The sequence below is a fragment of the Anser brachyrhynchus genome, assembly GCF_964034855.1.
Source record: "Anser brachyrhynchus genome assembly, chromosome: 14".
Taxonomy (NCBI): Eukaryota; Metazoa; Chordata; class Aves; order Anseriformes; family Anatidae; genus Anser; species Anser brachyrhynchus.
This window is the reverse complement of record NC_137709.1, coordinates 1,548,845-1,567,051: the sequence shown is the minus strand read 5'-3', so window position 1 is coordinate 1,567,051 and position 18,207 is coordinate 1,548,845. Positions and strand designations below refer to the sequence as shown.

Sequence of the window (18,207 nt, the reverse complement as noted above, 5' to 3'; positions counted from 1 at the left end):
CAGCGGCCTCCCCCGGCCGGCCGCAGGCGGAGCGCCGCGGGGCGGGCAGGGCCGGGCCGGGCCGGGCCGGGCGTGTCGGGGGGGCGGGAGCGGAGCCGCAGCCCGCAGCGCCCCGGTGCCGCCGCCTCCGCCTCAGCAGCGCCCGTCGGGAGGCGGCCGGGCCGCGCCGAGCTCCCCCCGCTCCGAGCCCGCCCAGCGCCATGGCGGCCGCCGAGCCCGGCAGCGGCCGCTACCAGCAGGTGAGGGGGCGGCGGCGGCGGGGGGAACGGGGGGGAACGGGGGGGAACGGGGGGCACCGGGGCGGCCCGGGCCGGGCTGCGGGCTCGGGGCCTCGGCGGCGCCGCTCCGGGCCCGGCTGGGGCGGGCTCGCGGCCTCCGGTGGCGGCGCCCCGGGCGGAGGCCGCGGGCAGCGGCTGCGGGCGGAGCCTGCCCCGGGCAGCGCCGGGCTCGGGCCCTGCCCGGCCGCGGGGAGCGGCGCGGAGCCGCCGGCGGTGACCTTGGGGGCCGGCCCCTGGTGCGCCCCCCGTGCCGCAGGCCGGGCCCCGGGTGTCGGTTTGAGGGCAGCCAGCTGCCTGCGGTCCCCGCCCGGAGCCGGCTCGATCCGCACCGCCTGGAAATCGGCCTGAATTTTATTTCGTCTTCTACGTGCGGTGCTCCTCGGCTCGGGCTGAAAGCCCCCTAGGCCAGAAACCGGGCTTAAAGAGCTCCCCGGTGGGTAGATTGGGGTTTGTTTTTCCTTGCCCCGGCTCCCGAGGGAGGGGAACGCTCTGTCAGCACCGGGCTGCAGGAGGGGAGCGGGCTGGGGGCCCCGCCGTGTGCCGCACCTCGGTAGCAGAAGCAGAGGCCTCGTTACTTAAAGCAAGGGAGAGAAACTCCTCCGAACCGTAAACGGCCGCCCTCCGTTCCACGGGTGTTGTTAGCAGATGTCACTGGGTCGCGACTTTCTGTTGGTGTCGTGATAGCTGCTGGGCTCGCTCCTGAGATCACCGGGTGCGACTTCCCCTTGGGACAGAGCTTTAATCTCATCCCCGTGACTGGATGTCACTGCTTTTACGTGTTAGATGTGTAAAAGATATGTTAACTTGTGTGCCCCCGCCCCGAAGCATGGCTGTCCTTACTTACAAAGACAAATCTTGTTGTTCTCAGCCACGTTAGGTACAAATAACCAGGTCTCCTTACAAATCGCCTCCCAGAGTCCTGCAATTGGTGCCGACCCCGACAAACCTCTTCATAAACGTCTCTTACAAAGGGATCTGGCTTCGTGTCCTGTCGTCCTGAGCCTGTGGAGATAGGTGACAAAAATGCTGAAGGACTCTGTTGCCTTCTTCTTTAGTGGCTCTCCCGACCTGACCGATAAGAACACTGCTGGTTTCCTTAAAGAGAAATGTGAAAAGCTGTCCTTTCGCCAGCTCCTGCTCACACATCAGGCAGACACATAACAGGCACTGTTATTGCTGTAGAGCATAACTCTGCGTGGTACAGCAGAGATTAGAAAGGCAGTCTGTGCCCCTGAGGATTTGTGCTGCTAAAGACAAGCTCCTAGGAGAAGACGGGTGTAATTGAGTGCGGAATGAGAAACCGGCGTACAAATGTATTTATTTCTGTGTAGCTATTTAGAAGTTGCTTTTCTCCCCTTGCCCCGTTCCAGAACAGGGAATCCATATTGTTGTAAAGTGTGTTACTGGCTCCTCGTCTGTGTGTTGCTCCGAAAATCCCTGCGTGCTGTGAAACTAAGGGTGTAGAGTTGGTATTTACTTGAAGAGGAGATGAGAGTGGGCAAGAATCTCTCCCGACACTGGATGTGTCAGTTTTTTCATACACTGAAGCTTATTGTGTGTACAGATGTACAGCTAATAAATGTCATTTGTGCCAGTGAAGAAAGGCTTGTAACGAATTGATAGCCATAAGGCTAAACACAGGATCCAGCAGATGTAGGTAGTGCGTAGAAATTCAGAACGAGCTCATTTAATCTTAAATTAAATCTTAAGTTACTGGGTTATGGGGCAGTGGAGGAGGACTGAATGTTTGAAATCTGGAGAACTTTTATTTTTGGGAGAAACCTAGTGCACTAGTGGTGTTTGGCACACAGTTAGGCAATTCCTCCCCGGCTGAACGTGGTGCGCTGCCGGCGTGTGGCGGAGCCGTTTGACATCTGCCCCGTGGGTGCTAGTTGTGTATCGACGGGTGTGCCTGGGAGCAGCTCTGAGGGGTCGTGGGCACTGAACGTACTAAATATTTTCAGAATTCCCTGTGCGTGCTTTCAAAAAATAAAAAGCGATAGGATAATCTGAGGACACTAGAAATGAGTAACTGAGCTCCAGCCCCGTGTTTCTTCCTCTACCCTGCTCCTCGGCCCTGCAGACCCGTGCCGGCGGGGGGGCTGTGCGTCCCCCAGCACCTCCTGCGGTGCAAACTCGTCACCTGTGGCTGTTCCCTGACACGTGCAGCGTTAAGGGGTTGCTTACGGCACATGGTTTATTTTCCAAAGCCATTTTTCCAAAATCTCTAGCCCGTGCGCTCTATTCCGGCCATTAGGTAACCTAATAAGAAATAGCCTGCGTTTGCGCCTTTGAGCGGCGTGGCACTGGTGTAAGGCGCTGAGGAAGCGCAGGACAAAGGTAAGACAAAACCCCGGAGAAAGGCCCTCGGCCCCTTTGTGCCGGGCAGCGCGGGCTGGCGCCGTGCGGCCGGGCAGGGTGCCCGCGGGTGTCGGCTCCTGCGGCAGCGCAGGGCTCTGCGCCGCGGGGCTGGGGACGGGAGGTGCTCGGGAGGAAGGCAGGCGGTAGCACGAGGTGCTGCGGTCACTCCGGGCAGTGCCGTGTCCCCAGAAGGGCTGGGGCCGTTGTAGTTTGGGCTGGGGCTGTTGTAGTTTGGGCTTGCCTTGGGGAAGGTTGTTCAGAGGTGTGCTTAGGATTAGCTGGCTTAAAGCCTTCTGAGCATATCCCCTTGGCTGTGAGTTCAGCAGCAAAAACTGTATTTTGGTTTTAGGATCGAAAGGAGCCTCCGTTCTGGAAGAAATACTTAGGCTTTTATTAGGTTTGTGAACGCTCTGTGTTAGCTGCTTTTTACGTGAGGCATTTGGGAATGTACGTGATGTATATGAGTAATGCAAACCCACCTAGGATATGGTGGGTGTGTTAAATAATAAAGACACATTCCTTTTTTACGTGGTATTTTTTTCCGGTTCCGCTTGTTGAAGGCTAAAACGGGTTGTGAATCATTTTGTAATGTGAGGTGGCTATGGAAAACATAAGGAAGAAAGATTTTTCCATTTGTTTGGTTTTCTTTCAGCGAAACCGTTAAAAGAAATGTATTGCAGAAGAGACGCGCGTGCGTTCTGAATCCGTGGAGGGCCGCGGTGCTTGCTTGCTGCCTGGGGAGACTGACGCGAAGTAGGAAGGGAGATGGCTTACCTCAAGCTTGTATTTGACTGTTCAGTTGAGGAGGGCGTGCGGATCAAAACTAAGAGATGAGAACGTGCCGTATCTCTCAATGCCAGCAGTTAGCACTAACGTATCAGTGACCGTCACTTCCTTGGTGAGGTGTTTGTCGGTTGCCGAAGATGCGCTTCCCAAGGATACTCGCAAGTAGCTGGTAAGAACGGTAAGGAAATTCCCGGGGTTGGTTGTTTTGTTTTCTTTTGTGCGTGCAGATGGGCAGAGCTGGAGGTGCCCCTTGACGCAGAGGCAGCGGAGGCTTACCAAAAAGCGGCAGAGCCTCTCGCACCGCCGCTCCCTGGCTCCGCCACGGCCGGCCAGTGCCAGTGCCTTGCGTGAGCTGCGCTGCTCTGTGCGGCACAGAGCTCGGCCCAGGTGCTGACATCTCAGTAAGCGCACGCTGCTTGGCCTACAACGCCTGCGTCTGCACGCAGCAGGACCCGCCAGGTCCGCTTGGAAGGTTTCGGTGGCTCGGTGTGAAAAGGTAATTGCAGAGTTAAAATACATTCGCTCTCTAAAGCTCAAAGGGCTTGGGAAACATGAGTAGCCCAGTACCACCACGTAGCTCATGTAAGAGCAGAAGGTAGCCTTGCAGGCAAACTTCTGAGTTTTAAATGTTATTTCAGGTGTCAGGGTTGTGTTGGACTCTCAGCCGGGCTGCTTTGGTGCCTGTTCCCTCGTCGCTGAAATTCCACGGGGCTCAGCAGCCCCATTGGGGAGGCAGATGCGGCAGCAGTCCCGCGGGCCTTCAGGTTGCCCAGGGACTCAGAGGAGACGTGCCACCTCCTTCTGGGGGGTTGGCAGCGCCTTCTGAAAGTGGCCGTGCTGAAAGCAAGTTCCTAAAGTACTTGCGTGTGTGTGAATTCAGATTGTTTGTCACTGGATGTAAGAAGAAAAAAAACATTATTAAAATATGTCCATTCGTTTCGTTTCTGCCTCTTCCTGTGAAATACCCAAATTTGATAGATGGAACAAGAGGATTTTTAAAATTGAAGGTGCTTAACATTCTTCATGTGATAATAAATTTTTAAAACTATTTTGAAGCGCATGAAATATCCAGCATTCATTCTTCCTGTGCTGTGTGAGTGTCCTGAAAAACGTACACGTGATCCTAAATATTACAGCGAGGCCTTCTGCTTCGTTAAGTGTGTGAAATTTCATTACCGCTCTCAGAGGTGGAAACCTCCTTCTTCTGTACGAAACCTCGGACACGGGAGGAGGAAGGGCCGAGGAGGAGGAGGAAGGGCCGAGGAGGAGGAGGAAGGGCCGAGGAGGAGGAGGAGGAGGAGGAGGAGGAGGAAGGGCCTTCCTTCCAGCCTGCTCCCCAGGGACTGGCGAGGAGCAGCCGGGAGGCTGGGTGCTGTCACGGCGATGCAGTTAAATGAACTGAAAGAGCTTCGGGGAGAAAACAGTTATTTGCTCATCAAGGAGAAGGCTGCCGAGGGTTGGCGCACGTGGGCTGCCGTGTCTGATACTGATCATTATCCCTGCTGATTAGTAAGTTGGAGGAGCCTGAAACAGCACTGGGCGAAGCCAGGATTTCGAATCAGTGCAAGGTTTAGGTGAAGCGTAAGGCGACGGGAAGAACTGTTCTCTCTTTTGGACGGGGCAGAGACTTCCTTTGTCTCCGAAAGGCCAGAAATACAAAAGGAGAAGAGTGCGGGGTGTTGGGAGCGAAAAGGAGCCGTGCTGGGAGCAGGCTGTTCACTTGCTAATTCGGTGATGACATCTTTTTTTTATTACCATCGTGTGTATCGGTTTGCAAAGGTTATGATTCCGTTGTTTTGAGAAAAAAATCAATCCTGCCACCGTTTTAAAACCTATTGATCCTTTCTCTGTTACTAACCTACATAGCCGCCTTTGAAGCCTCGCAGAAACCATAGTAACAACGGGATGAGCTCTGATCGGGGCTGTCTTCGGTCGAGGAGTCCTCGGTGGGATTTCTGGGCAGCTCTGCCTCGTGTGCCAGCACGTGAAACAGGAACTGAAATGCGGAAAACGTTGACGCTGCGCTGCCGAGCAGGTCCCGTACTGACGCGGCACTGCCAGGACAAGGCTCGCGATGATTCCGAGTTACTGTGAAGAACTCCTGCGTGTAGCCTGAGGACTCGGGGCGGGGGGAAGCTTAAAGAAAACCCTGCAAAGCTGTGCCAGCGGCCCGTGGGCTAAGTTCAGAAAATTTCCAGGAAGGAACGAGCGTATTTATTGGAAAGACGTTTGTTAAAAGTTGGGGTGGGAATATTTCAAAAGGTTGTATGAGGTTTGGACGTGGATGCGGCGTGCGTTGCCACGTGATAGGGCCGCGGCTGGGGGAGGTGACGCAGAGAGGCAGTGTCTGCTCACAGCTTCCTGATGGCTTCTGTCTGCTGGAAAGGGCATGTCCCTGGGTCCTACCCTGTTCTGTCAGGCACCGTTCTGTCGGTTTAGCAATCAGGTGAAAACACAATCTCAGCCAGAGTCTTGTTTGGATAGCTGTACACGGTGCTGTAAGCACTGCCCATTCTTGATGCAGCAAATACAAGAGGCGTGCTTTAAAAGCTAAAATCTGTCGGTGAATCAGAGAAAAAATGCCTGCCAGCCTCGGTCAAAGCCTGCCTTAATCACATTCCCCGGGCTCTGAGGCCTTGCAGCAGCAGCCCGGAGGGGCCGTGCAGCTTCCGAAGCGCGTGCGCCAGGTGCCCGCCCCGCCGGGATGCGAAATGGAAGGCTAGTGCTGCCGTAGCAGCGCTGGGCATGTGAGACCTGATGATTCATTCTTCCTGTCACATGAACCCGTGCTGTTCTGCTAATAAGCACTTAGCTGAATTTTAGATGCCTGGAATCATTAAAAGGGCTGGAAGGCAGTCGCGTACCTCGACCATTAAAAGGAAAATCTGCTTTCTATAACTGCGTACCTCACAGAGCCTCCGGCTCAGTTTTAAACAGTAACTACATTTTTTGTGTCCTTGCGTGAATTGTTGTGGTTTGGAGCTAGCAGGAGGTCCGTCTTGCTTTCTCCTACATGATGCAATTGCAAGGAGAATATAGTAAGGATCCTAAATGTAAGGATTAATACTGTACCAGGTGTCCGTGTCCTCTTTTGTTTCCTCTCCTGCAGTGCTCTCACAGCTAGCGCTTTCCTTTCCCCTTCCCTGGGGTTGTACCTTAGGTCGGACGTGTTTTCTTCCTCTCCTGCTCGTGAGCCTCGGGGTGTGATTTCTGCCACCCCGCTGAGGAGGGCAGGGAGCGCAGGGCGTCCAGCGGGCGGTGTCCGTAGCGCCAGAGCCTCCCTCCTTCGTTACCGGGCTGCCTCTCGGGTAGGCGGCAGGAAAACGTGCTCAGGAGTATTGCATTTTCATGGGCAGACCGAGAGTGAGCACGGTGGAGCATTTCCTGAAAATTCCTAGGCTGCAGAGCTGAGGGAGACTGAATCAACTGCTGGGACCTCTCGGCCTTCTGCGGGCTTGTTCCTTAGCTTGCCCTTTTCCCTTCTTGGCTGATCCCCGGGCCTGCGGGCAGAACTGCCCGTGTCATCGCTTGCTAACCCAAGTCATTTAAACATTACCAGGTTAAACTCCTTCAGCAGCAGGCGTGTTTGAAACCTTCCCGACTTCCTCGGCGCAGGGAGCAGTGACCCAGCAGTAACGTGGGGCGGGTGGCAGTCTCCCCTGCAGGAGGCCAAGGGCGAGCGGGGCCGCGGTGCCCAGCCGCGGGGCGGTGAACCTCTCTCTGCCCTGCAGCTGCTCGTTCCTGCGGGCAGGCGGCCCTGCAGCCCATGGAGGTACGCGGTTGTCCTGTTAGTGGCAGGGAAAGCCAGACGGCGCGCGCTCCTCCCTGCCAGCTTGTAAGGCGAGGATGCCTCCCAGTTCGGGCCTGCTGTTGTTAGGGTGCAGCCGTCCCACGAGTTGCACATCTGAAGAAGTTTTGGCTTTGACTTTCGCTGCGGATGTGGATGTAGTGTGATCCTTTGATCTTAGGTATCAAAAGGAAAAAAAAAAACACAAGATACCGTACGGTGATGTATAAAACAAGACCTTCATTTACAAGTCTGAGCTGATTTTTTTCCCCTGATATGCCGCACAAGCAAAGTAAGAACCTCCAGCCCTCCTGAGCTCTCAAGGCTCGGGAAGGACTTGAATGCCAACTTAAGAAGAAGCCAAAAGCGTCTCTCCAAAGAAAAGAAAGCAAATGTCCCAGATGGCTGCAAGTACATTAGCATTAGTATGCAGGAGGAGGAGTGGAGGAAGATGTTAAGACAGAAGTCGCAGGGTTGCTGTTGCTGAGGGTGGCTGCAGAAGAGGTAGCGTCTCTCCGTGCGGGCAGGCGGTTCAGCCCCAGCGTGCTTGTTTGAAATGAGTTGTCTTTCTGCGTAATTTCTTTGTCGATGAGATGATGAGAAATGGAAAGAACAAAAAAAAAATGAGGTGGCAGCTGACTTGTAAGTTCTGTTCTGGTGCGTTCTGCTTTGAACCCATCTGGTTTGCTGTTGTCAGCGTCTGCGATCAAAGCCCGGGCTCGCATACCTTCTTCATGCGAGTGACGCTGTACGGTTGGTAAGCTGCGTGGCTATTTATACAGAGCCTGTGGGAAGCACGGTGCACAAAATAAACTGTCTTCTCTCATACAGTGTGAAAGGGTGAGGGGAAATGGCAGCAAGAATCAAACTTCCTTGTACCATTATATATCCGCTAAAAAAAACCACAAAAACCTTCATTAGCAAAGCCCCGGGCAGCAGTGGAGACTTCTGCTGGCTATCTCCTGCTGTGTCCTCAACCGGGACAGATGCGATTGCAACTCCTAAGCTGGGGGAGCTGAGGGATCTTGGGAAGCGCCAGGGGGATGGAGAGATACCAGAAAGGTGTGTGCTGTGCTGTGCTGTGCTGTCCAGCAGCATAGCCCAGGTGTGCGAGGACACGACTTGAAAGCACATCAAGGCTGAGAGGCCGTGCTGATAATCTCAAGCGGGAGCGCTTTGGAGTGAAGCCAGCAGCTGCTCAAATGCCCTGTGCCATGGAACAGGCTTGTTCCAGAAGAGGCTGCTTGTGCCATTAAAGCTAGAGGGATGCTTCCGCACGTCTGGGGACACGCAGTTAACTTCTCTTGTGTGTGGTCTCTTCAGCTGCAGAATGAAGAGGAGCCAGGCGAGACCGCACCGGTGGTAAATGATGCCCCTCCGCCCTACAGCAGCATTTCTGCGGAGAACACAGGTAAACGTGCGAAAGGAAATACCTAGGTGTGCTCTGGTGTTCTTTCTTACCTTCTTAATTGTTCTTGTAGTTGTTCTTGTAATTGTAATCGGCATTGCAGCATCCTTACTGAGCAGGCAGCAAGGGATCAGAATTGATCAAGAGACACTGTTGTTCCTTGTGGTTTGGGAGATGCATTTTGGCTGCGGTCATCTGAAGTCTTCCATCAAGTGGAGTTCAAGTTACATTTCGCAGCGTTCTTAGTAGATTGAAGACAGTTGAAAATCAAAGTGCTGTGAGCATTTGTGGTTCTCCTCTCATTTGGCATTTGAATGATACTGTGCTCCTTCCAAAAATGACTCGCTGCTTAAAAGGGATTAAAGAATTCATGATTTCTGCAGTTTTCAATAACTAAGGACTTGGTCATAAGGGTTACACTTCTGATTCACCGTGCTGTCACATAACTCACTACTAGCTTTGAACAAAACAGCTTTTTTGTGTGCTGGTTGTGTGTCAGAGTGTTTTGGCGTAGGTAAACCTTACCATTTTTTCTCCAGAGCTTCCACAGTCAACTTCTAAAGATTTGTGAATTAAATGCAACGTGCTGTCAGTCTCTCAAACAGCCAGCTGGCTTTGGACAGAAGTTGGAATATTGTGCTTCTCGAGCGAGCTGTTGAGCATCCTGCCTCGGCACGTAGCTGTAACGATGTCCCCGTTAGTGCCCATTCCTTAGGGTGTCTGAGGCTGTGGGTCAGAAGCGCTGTTTGATTTTTTCCAATCCCTTCTCCCTCCATCAGAAAACAATTTGGAATCCTTTTCTGGAAAAACTGGTCACTAGTGGCCTGAGGCTTGGAGTGATTCTTCTTTGACTAACTCCAACCATTTGGGATTCAAAAATGTGACTCCTTTTGTTTTACTGAAGGAAAGGCACAGCATGTGTTACTGTTTTAAAAATAAGTAGAGCCAGGCATGCTAAACAGTGCTCTGCATATTACTTTGTATTAGAGAAAGTGCTGTCTTGTTTTTTCCTTCTTGTTCTGGGATAACAAGAGGCTAGAATGATGGGTAGGAGACAGGAGGAGGCCTTAACGATATCGGGTATTGGGGTCTTTTGGAGTCTTCTGAAATACGTCTCATTCCCGGCATGATATTATTAAGGAACAGACAAGTTACCTCCTGTATAACTTTCTCATTGCAGCTTATTTTGACTACAAGGATGAGTCAGGATTTCCTAAGCCTCCATCTTACAACGTGGCCACAACACTGCCTAGTTATGACGAGGCAGAGAGAACCAAGGCTGAAGCCACAATTCCCTTGGTTCCTGGAAGAGTGAGTACACTTGGCTGGCTGTATGTCCTTCACATTTCTCGTGTAGAATTTCTGTTTCAAGTCCTGCTTATCAAGCGTCCCGACTTTTCTTACTTAGCTTTTAAGGGCAGTGATATTATACACTCCCGAGAGTTCTGAGGTGTGAGTGTTTTTTGTTGGTGGTGCTTTTTTTTTGATTTTCCTCTAGGCAGCTATGATGATGTAAGACATCTCAGTAATGCCACTATTTGCTATCCAGATTAGTTTGGCAGGCTGACAGAGGCAGTATACTATAGCTCTGTGCACTGTGTCAGTGAGGTTTTTGTTTTTTTTTTTTGCTTTGTTTTGTTTTAAGATTTAGGATTAATTTTTCAGCTGTTTAATGTAACTACTCTTGATACTCCTGCTGCTTACTTAGTTGACTTTCCCAGGGGTCAGTCTAGTTGATACAAAGATGATAAAACCATTCCTCTATTGCATTTTTTTTTTTTTAGTTTTTAAGTATCTTTTTTTTTCAACACAGTTATCTTGTTCAGTCTGTTGCCCCACCCCTGATATCATTAAATTTCCACAACTCCTTCTTTAACTCCTTCTTCATAGAAGCCAAATCCCTTGCTGAGATGAAAAGTTTAATTTTTCTGTTTGAGCAGGGGCATTCTTTATAGTGAGAATAACAACACTCAGAGTCTTGACTGTCTTCAAATAAATAAATAAATAAAAATAATGCCAATGACTTAATATATCATGCCTGCATCCTATCCTTGGGATTTTTTCCTGCTTGCCTTTGTAGCCTTTTGATATTTAGTCATATATTCCCCCAAGGGGGCTTTCCTTAAGCGTAGACTAAGCGTTTTGTATCCCTCCGATGTACGTTGCTTTTTGAGGGCTGTGCAGTTTGCTATCTTGAAGAAGCAGATGCAGAGGAGGAGTTGCTGTGTGGATTGAATTGACTTAAATCCACCCATTCTTTTCTCCTTTTGATTTGCAGGAGGATGACTTTGTGACACGGGATGACTTTGACGACACTGACCAGCTGAGGATAGGAAATGATGGCATTTTCATGCTAACTTTCTTCAGTAAGTACATGGCGAAACTTTATTTTTTTTCCAGACTGTTTCAGAACCCAAAATAGTTATTTTCACACTTAGGTTTATGTAGCACTACGAAAAACCTGTGCGTGCCAATTTTAAGGGTTTGATTTTTTTTTTCCCTTGGACTATAAAGAGGGCTTGATCATCTGCTTTTCTCTTGCTTTCTCAGTGGCATTCCTCTTCAACTGGATTGGATTTTTCCTGTCTTTCTGTCTGACTACTTCAGCTGCAGGAAGATACGGGGCCATTTCTGGGTTTGGTCTGTCTCTTATCAAGTGGATCCTTATTGTCAGGGTAAGTTGTGTAGTGCAGCAACATGTACTGGTACTCTTTTTTTTTTTCCACTTTTTTTCCCCCAACTCATTTTTGTCACTTATACTGAATTTATTTGTAGTAAATTTAGCTTTTTATGCTGAAACGGATTTTGAGCCCCTCACTCGACGAGGACGGAGCTTTTTTGTCGTTCTGTTTATGCAGTTACATGCTGGGATTGTTATTGTAATAAAGGAGGATAAAGATTGCACACCCAACGATGTCTCTCTTTGGCAGAGCCACCGTTTTGGATCAAAATGTGGTTGTGTGTTGAGCAGTAACAATGATCTGATCTTCATAAAACATTTATCCAGGTGAAGCAAGCCCTGCAGTCAGCATAGCGATGTTCCTCTCCAGGATGATGATCTTTAGGTGCTGCTTTGAAAAATCGATATTCTCTAAAATGTGGGTTTGGTGTGAGCATGACCGATGAGAAGAGGGAAATAGGGACTTGAAAATTAGGCAGCGTGAGGTTTGTTTTGTTTTTTTGCTGAAGGAAGACGCAGTGACCACGTACTCACATGCATGAGAGAAGCTCGCTGGTGCCCTCTGGTGAGTTGCGCATGTGAGACAAGCAGCAGGTGATGAGAAGTGTGCTTTTCTATTTTAATTTATTTCCCATAGTAACAGGGTGCATATCCAGGTTGCCAAAAGATCCTCTCTGCTCCCCTCCACCGGATCACACAGGGAAAGGCAGGATGTGACTGATCAGCACTGGTTTGTATTTTAGGAGTCCAGATCCAAAGAAGGGGTCCTGCTGGGCATAGACCTCTGCCTACAGAAGCAAGAAAGGCTGGTGTAATATTTTTAAAACTTGGAGGCGGGGAGAAAGTGAAACCTTTCTGGGGAGAAAAAATAAAGATAAAAGATATACATGTACTGATGCTGTAAGAAATGAGAAAAAATAGTCAAAATACTCTTTTGGAGGGGTTGTGAGAAAATATTTCTGTAAGAAAAGATTTATTCAGAGCCATGGAAAGATGGTGGCTGTGAAAATGGCATGCAGATATCCCTGGCTGTCCCCAGCTGAAATTTTTAATTTCAAGGAAAAAAACCTCAGCTGTGCCTAAGTAGAAATAGACAGCATTAGTGTTAACATGGTCACTTCATACCTAGTATTTGTAGGCTAGGAACTGGATTTGTAAATACAGTATAAATTTTTTCTGTAAAAACTTAAGATTTTGGGGGACATCCTGTAACAGTGGTGTTAAAGACTATTTGCTGGATTAAGAGGTATGACAAAGAGCAGTGACTTTAACTGCAGATTTGATTTAAACTTTGGTATCAAGCTTGCCATTTGTTAGATTTTAAAGTTAGAATAGAAAGAAAGCAAAATTATTGCATTTACCATTGGCGTAGTGAACTTAAGTGCTCTACTAGTGTTGGTGCCTTTCGTTCAACAGGCAGCAATTCTCCCAGTAGAAAATACTGTCAAAGGGTTCCACAGGTATGGGGTTTCTTTTTGACTGTACTTTTGTTAGCTATGCTGTCCAACCTAACAGTGCAATTACATGATGCGCTGCTGCAAACCTGGTACTGGATCTGTTCCATTTCCCTTGGTTATAGTTGGTCAGAGGTGTAGAAAAAAGTTCGTGGAGGTAGTTCATTCCCTCCCGTCTGTGTAGTTAATAAGATGCAGGGTTCTATAAACTCTCTTGTGTGCAGAGGGCTTGAGAATAGATTTGGGTTCAGTCTGTGCTTTAACTTGTATCTTTTTTTTTTCAGTTCTCCACCTATTTTCCCGGTTACTTTGATGGTCAGTATTGGCTTTGGTGGGTGTTCCTTGTACTAGGTAAGTGTTTTGTTCTGGGAGAAAGAGGAAATGTATGCTTAGAACTCTGTAAAGTGCAGTAAGGGCTTTTGTAAGCACAGCTTTACTGGCAGCTAAAATACGTACATGTAGATATAAAACTGAAGTGTAACCCTCAAACTCTTCCTGAGCGCATTCTGTGTTTTGAAGATACACATATGCAATGGCCTTCTGTCATCATGCTTGGTGTTAGTGTCGCATTTATCATCCAGAAGGGAAAAAGAAGAGAACAATACTTGTCTTCAAAGTTACTGATGTTGTCTGTTCTTGTATGGCAAGAACATACTTCTTTCTGTTTTTCTTTTTTTTTTTTTATTGTTCTTTACAAGAACATCTTTAAATGGAAGAGTGAGTTGTAGTCTTGTGGACTGTCTTTTTTTTTTCCCCCTCCTTTGGAAGCGGCTAGGTCTCATTTGGAGTCGAAAGTTTTGTGATTGGCTAAGGAAAGTTTGTTTTTGAGATTGGATGAAATTGAAAGATCGGGTGTCATTGATACAAGAAAAGTTCTTGTATTTAATCGGCATTTACGCATTGCAGCAACTTAGGTCCCTCTGTGCTAGTAACAGTGAGTTGAACTGCTCCTTCTGTAATTGCAGAAGCAAGATCTGCCTTAACCAGACAAATGTGTTTCTCTCGTCTAGGTTTTCTGCTGTTTCTCAGAGGATTTATTAATTATGCAAAGGTTAGGAAGATGCCAGATACTTTTTCCACTCTCCCCAGAACCAGAGTTCTCTTTATTTACTAGAGGTAAGCTTTCTGCTTTCATGAATTTGTTCTGATTTGTTTTAAATTTTATTTTGTGACTAGGCTTTTCTTTGCGTCAATATTTTTAGAACACAAGACAGCAGAAAACAATTGTTTCTTGGTATCCCATACACAGCTCCTGTTTCTACAGATGGGCAAAGTCCAGACTGACTTGGTGGGGGGTAGAGGAATACTTGACATTTCTTCCTGAGTTTTCCCTTTGAAGAATTTTAAATTCGTTAGATTCCATGAATTGAATTGTACAAACAAAAGCTCTGCCCCTTGGTGTTGCACTGTATTTGACAGGTGTGTCTTTCAGAATAAATAATACGCCTGAAACATGTGGTATGTCCTAAACATGAATAAAGGTCACAAAATCTATTTGGAAGACTGTGCCAGTGTGTCTGGCTTATGTCCCAGAAAGAACAATTTGTCTGAATTTAGTGTGCTCTTTGAATTTATTGCCAAGTTCCTGAAGAAACTCAACTCTTGCACGCCGTTTCTCATTGCAAACCTCTCCTGCATACTTGAACATACTGTTCTACCTGAACATTTTGCAAAAGCCTTAATGCCTAGAAGTCTTTTTCTTTAAGGCTGATCCTTAACATTGCTACGTTCCTAATGGGACTTAAAGGGAGGAGATTTAAGTAGTTGAATCCTTCTAGCATAATTTCCTGCTTACAGCAGATAATGGCCTTGCATTAACTGTCCCTCCCCGAGGGGAAGGAAATCCTGTAATAGTTTGCTTCCCAGATGGCGAGTGCAACATGATGCTCCCTTTAGAAAATTCATAATAACACTAGATTTCCCCAAGACAGGGCTCAAGCAGTTGCAGCTGGGACAGTGGTATAAAGAAACCAAACAAACCCCGGCTTAAAATTGAGGTCATTAAATTGTTCAGAATTTAAAACCAAAGCTTAATTTTCCAAATGCATTTTCCTTTTATTAGAAACTGCGAGTTGCTTAAGATTCTGCTTCATTTCTGTTCTGCAATGGGAACATGCTACACAAAATGAGAATTGTGCAATGTTTTCCAGCTCGGGTCGTCCAGTGGTGATAGCGTGTAAAAGTAGTTCTTCAGTCAGTTTATTTAAGTGTTTCTATTCCATTTAATACCGTTACTGGTTTATGGTGGACTTTTCTGTTGACCTCCTCCAGGATTTGTAATATCCTCTGAAATTCCTGCTGAGTCACCAGAAGGATTACTTCCCTCAGGTGTATAGTCACATAGTGAGAGCATTCAAGCATCAGCTGTGTCGTCTGTAGTTTGTTCTCACTGAACAATTTTTTTCTATTTTGCTTCTTTACTGAAACTTAATTTTTCATTTATTATAGGAACTGTGCGGTTTCTTGTTGCACAGGCCTTTCCTGTATTTGGAATTTGAAATTGTAATTCTAGAGACCTTGCTTAACTCCTTGCTTGTAAGGATGGAGGTGTAGTATTTTTTTTAAATCTTTTTTTAATTTGTTTATTTTTTGGACACTTGGGAGCTTTCAAAAAGCACTCTTTTAGATACCTTGAGATAAATGACCAGGGTCACTTCTAAAATCTACAACTTTGACATTTTCATTGGAAATAAATCTTTAATCCTGAATTCTGAGAAGGGAAACCGCAGAAGACTTGGATTTTCGCTATATTATTGTTCTTAAGATTAGATTTCTGCTGCAGGACATAATGAAGAGGGCTCTAAATGATCATTATCATTTTAGAGGGGCTAATTTTTAGAATATAAGAAGGGAAAGAGGAGAGGAATAATTTGTGCAAATAAAAAAATAATAACTGGTGAAAACGAATCTAACTGAAAGCCTGGTGTTTGCTGTTCAATGTGTGTGTACGAGTAACGGACATCATTCTTGACAGTGTCTCAGCAGAAACCACCAGCTGTGTGCCGAGCGCGGGTGTTTTATGTCGGATCTCAGGTCCGAATGGTTCTACCCAGCATGACTGGAACAGGCAATTTGTGAGGGCTGGTGCCTCTCATACTGAAACGGTTGATATAAAGATACAGAAGTCATAATCATCGGGTGTGGATGCAGCAAATAAGACGTAGTACAATTTTGTTCTCTTCTAGTGCAAATGCAGTGTAACTTCATGAACGGATGTGTTTTTATGCCGGAGTTTCTAAGAGCATTGCCTGTTTCAGTGTCTGTTTTTAACTCTTCAGGAATTTTAACTCTTTAGAAGTGTAACATATACACAAAAACTGCACATTTCATTAGAGTCATGTCATTGTGTACTGAGATACTTCATAAGCCTTTAGACATCCTGCACTCTTTGTGAACTACATCCTTCTGTTATCCAAAATAGCAATCTAACTATAGTTTCAATATTCAATATCCTTCTCCAACAGATGTTTTCTGGCAAATGTCTTCCTGCGTTAGTGAATTCTCCCTCAAGAAGTAATAGGACACCTGCAGGAAGTGAATCAAGACTCTGAAACAGAAGAAAAAATAATCACCTGCTTTAAAATAAATAAATAAAAGTACTGTTGAAAAAAGGAGAAGCATTTCTTTCTATTTGTTTTTAGGTGTAAAATTTTAATAATTAATGCAGAATTCTGTAATCATTAAATCATTAGTGGCTAATGTTTGCAAAAGCTCTTGCAATCGAGTCTGTGACGTGCTAATAAAGCCTGATGTAGTCTCTGTAGTAATTTGGGTAGCATGAGCTATGCCCCGCAGCCAGCAGGGGACAGGCTTGCTTTATTTCGTTCTGCATCCTGGGAGCAGGTTTGGACTCCGGTCGTTAGTGTACGGTGTGCATAATGCTGACTGCCCCGAAGGGATGAGCTCAAAAGTGTAAGTGAAGGCATTGCTGTGGTTACATACCTTGCTGCTGCTTAGTTCTCCACCACCTGTGCTATCTACGTCTGAAAGGAAAAATTGGTCTGTACAGTACGGATTCTCAAGGTGTAATTGGGAGAGAGTATTATTTTGCAGGTGGCGCAAGTATTAATTTTTTAATAGTCTATATTCTCAATGTTGTAGTATACTTTTCTTTCATACTACCTACTTTTTGGACTATATAGAGATTTTCACAGTACACCTTGGTAGTGTCAAGATAAAAGGTCACATTGCAACTTTGTATAAAAATTATCTTGCAAAACAAAGGGCCTTTTTTTTCTTTGGCTTGGGACTTTTGAGACAATTCCTAACATACCTGTAATTCTTGCTTTTATAATTTGTGTTAGCAGAGACTATGATGCATTATAAATGTAGATTTAATGTCCACTTTTGTGCTTTCCACCAAGTGGTAATTCACTTTGGAGTTTTACTATGTTAAAACTGTAAATATAGCAGAACATTAATAAATGTCACTTACGTAGCAATTTTTGCTGTAGATCAGTGTTTAATTTAGTTTCTATGCTTTATTGCATCTGGTTAATGATTACAAATGCAGATTTTCTTCAGGAATTTCATCACTTCTGCACAGAAGGTGTGACACAATCGGACTGCTTTCTCCACTTCAAGGTATCCTCCTTCCTTTTTGTAGCCAGGTCTTCAAATCCTGAGACAGTTTTTAATTTCACCCTGTTTCTCTGGCAGTTGAAACAGCAATTCCATAAATTTTTGGGGGCGTGTTGGGTTTTTCTCGGTCTCGCATACATAAGCTATCTGCTTCGTGAAATGGTTTATTCATAGTTTTGATTCACGGCCGAACTTCACAAATGTACAGTCTCGATAAACAAGCAGTCGGGCGGACAGAGACAGATGGGGGTTACATGGCGACTTCCTTTTTAAACAAGAATAAGCGTACACAGAATTATTAAGTTTATCCTGCAAGGCAAAATCTGGAGCATTAGGGAACTCTGAATCATATTTGCCCAAACTTGGTAGATCGGCCTTGTGTTTACTCTCTTGGCATTTGGGCCTTATTTGGTCTTGTATATTCAGAGAACCAGAATATTTGGCATGCCTGTTCCTCCCCGTTTGGTGGCCTGGAGCTGCAGACACCTAGAGCTCAGCTGGTCGTCTGCAGGCAGCAGCTCTGGCCGTCCTTCTCCAGGAGCACAGGCAGGAAGGGATGCCCTGCTGAAAGGGGGTGGGTGACGGGGTTTGAAGAAACCCATGCTTGTATTCAGCGCGGGTTAACACAGGCTCCAAGCTCAAATAATTACTTTGGGTCTCTGACAGCTCAGCCACTTCACACCGCAGAAGTGGTGGGGCCATGGCGATCTCTGGTGACCGAATACCTTTGGCCTGCCTGCCTGCCTCCTGTCAGCCAGGTTGTTTTCTCTTTCCAGCACCGTAAACCTCTGAGCAGGTTCAGGCAGGATTCGCATTTCATCTCCCAGAAACGGATTTTGCCTTTTCCCTGTGAAACCAGCAAATATTTTCCT

The 18,207-nt window shown here is 47.0% G+C and overlaps 1 protein-coding gene across 1 annotated transcript; it reads left to right on the top strand.

Moving 5' to 3' along the window:
* Positions 1–33: 33 nt before the first annotated feature.
* NDFIP1 (Nedd4 family interacting protein 1) lies at positions 34–17,196 on the top strand. The gene is made up of 8 exons (XM_080555355.1): positions 34–239; positions 8,536–8,623; positions 9,801–9,931; positions 10,899–10,986; positions 11,171–11,295; positions 13,039–13,105; positions 13,765–13,870; positions 16,219–17,196. Exons 1-7 carry the CDS (start codon positions 201–203, stop codon positions 13,866–13,868), a joined length of 642 nt encoding a protein of 213 aa, XP_080411481.1. The 5' UTR covers positions 34–200; the 3' UTR covers positions 13,869–13,870; positions 16,219–17,196.
* The last annotated feature ends 1,011 nt before the right edge of the window (positions 17,197–18,207 follow it).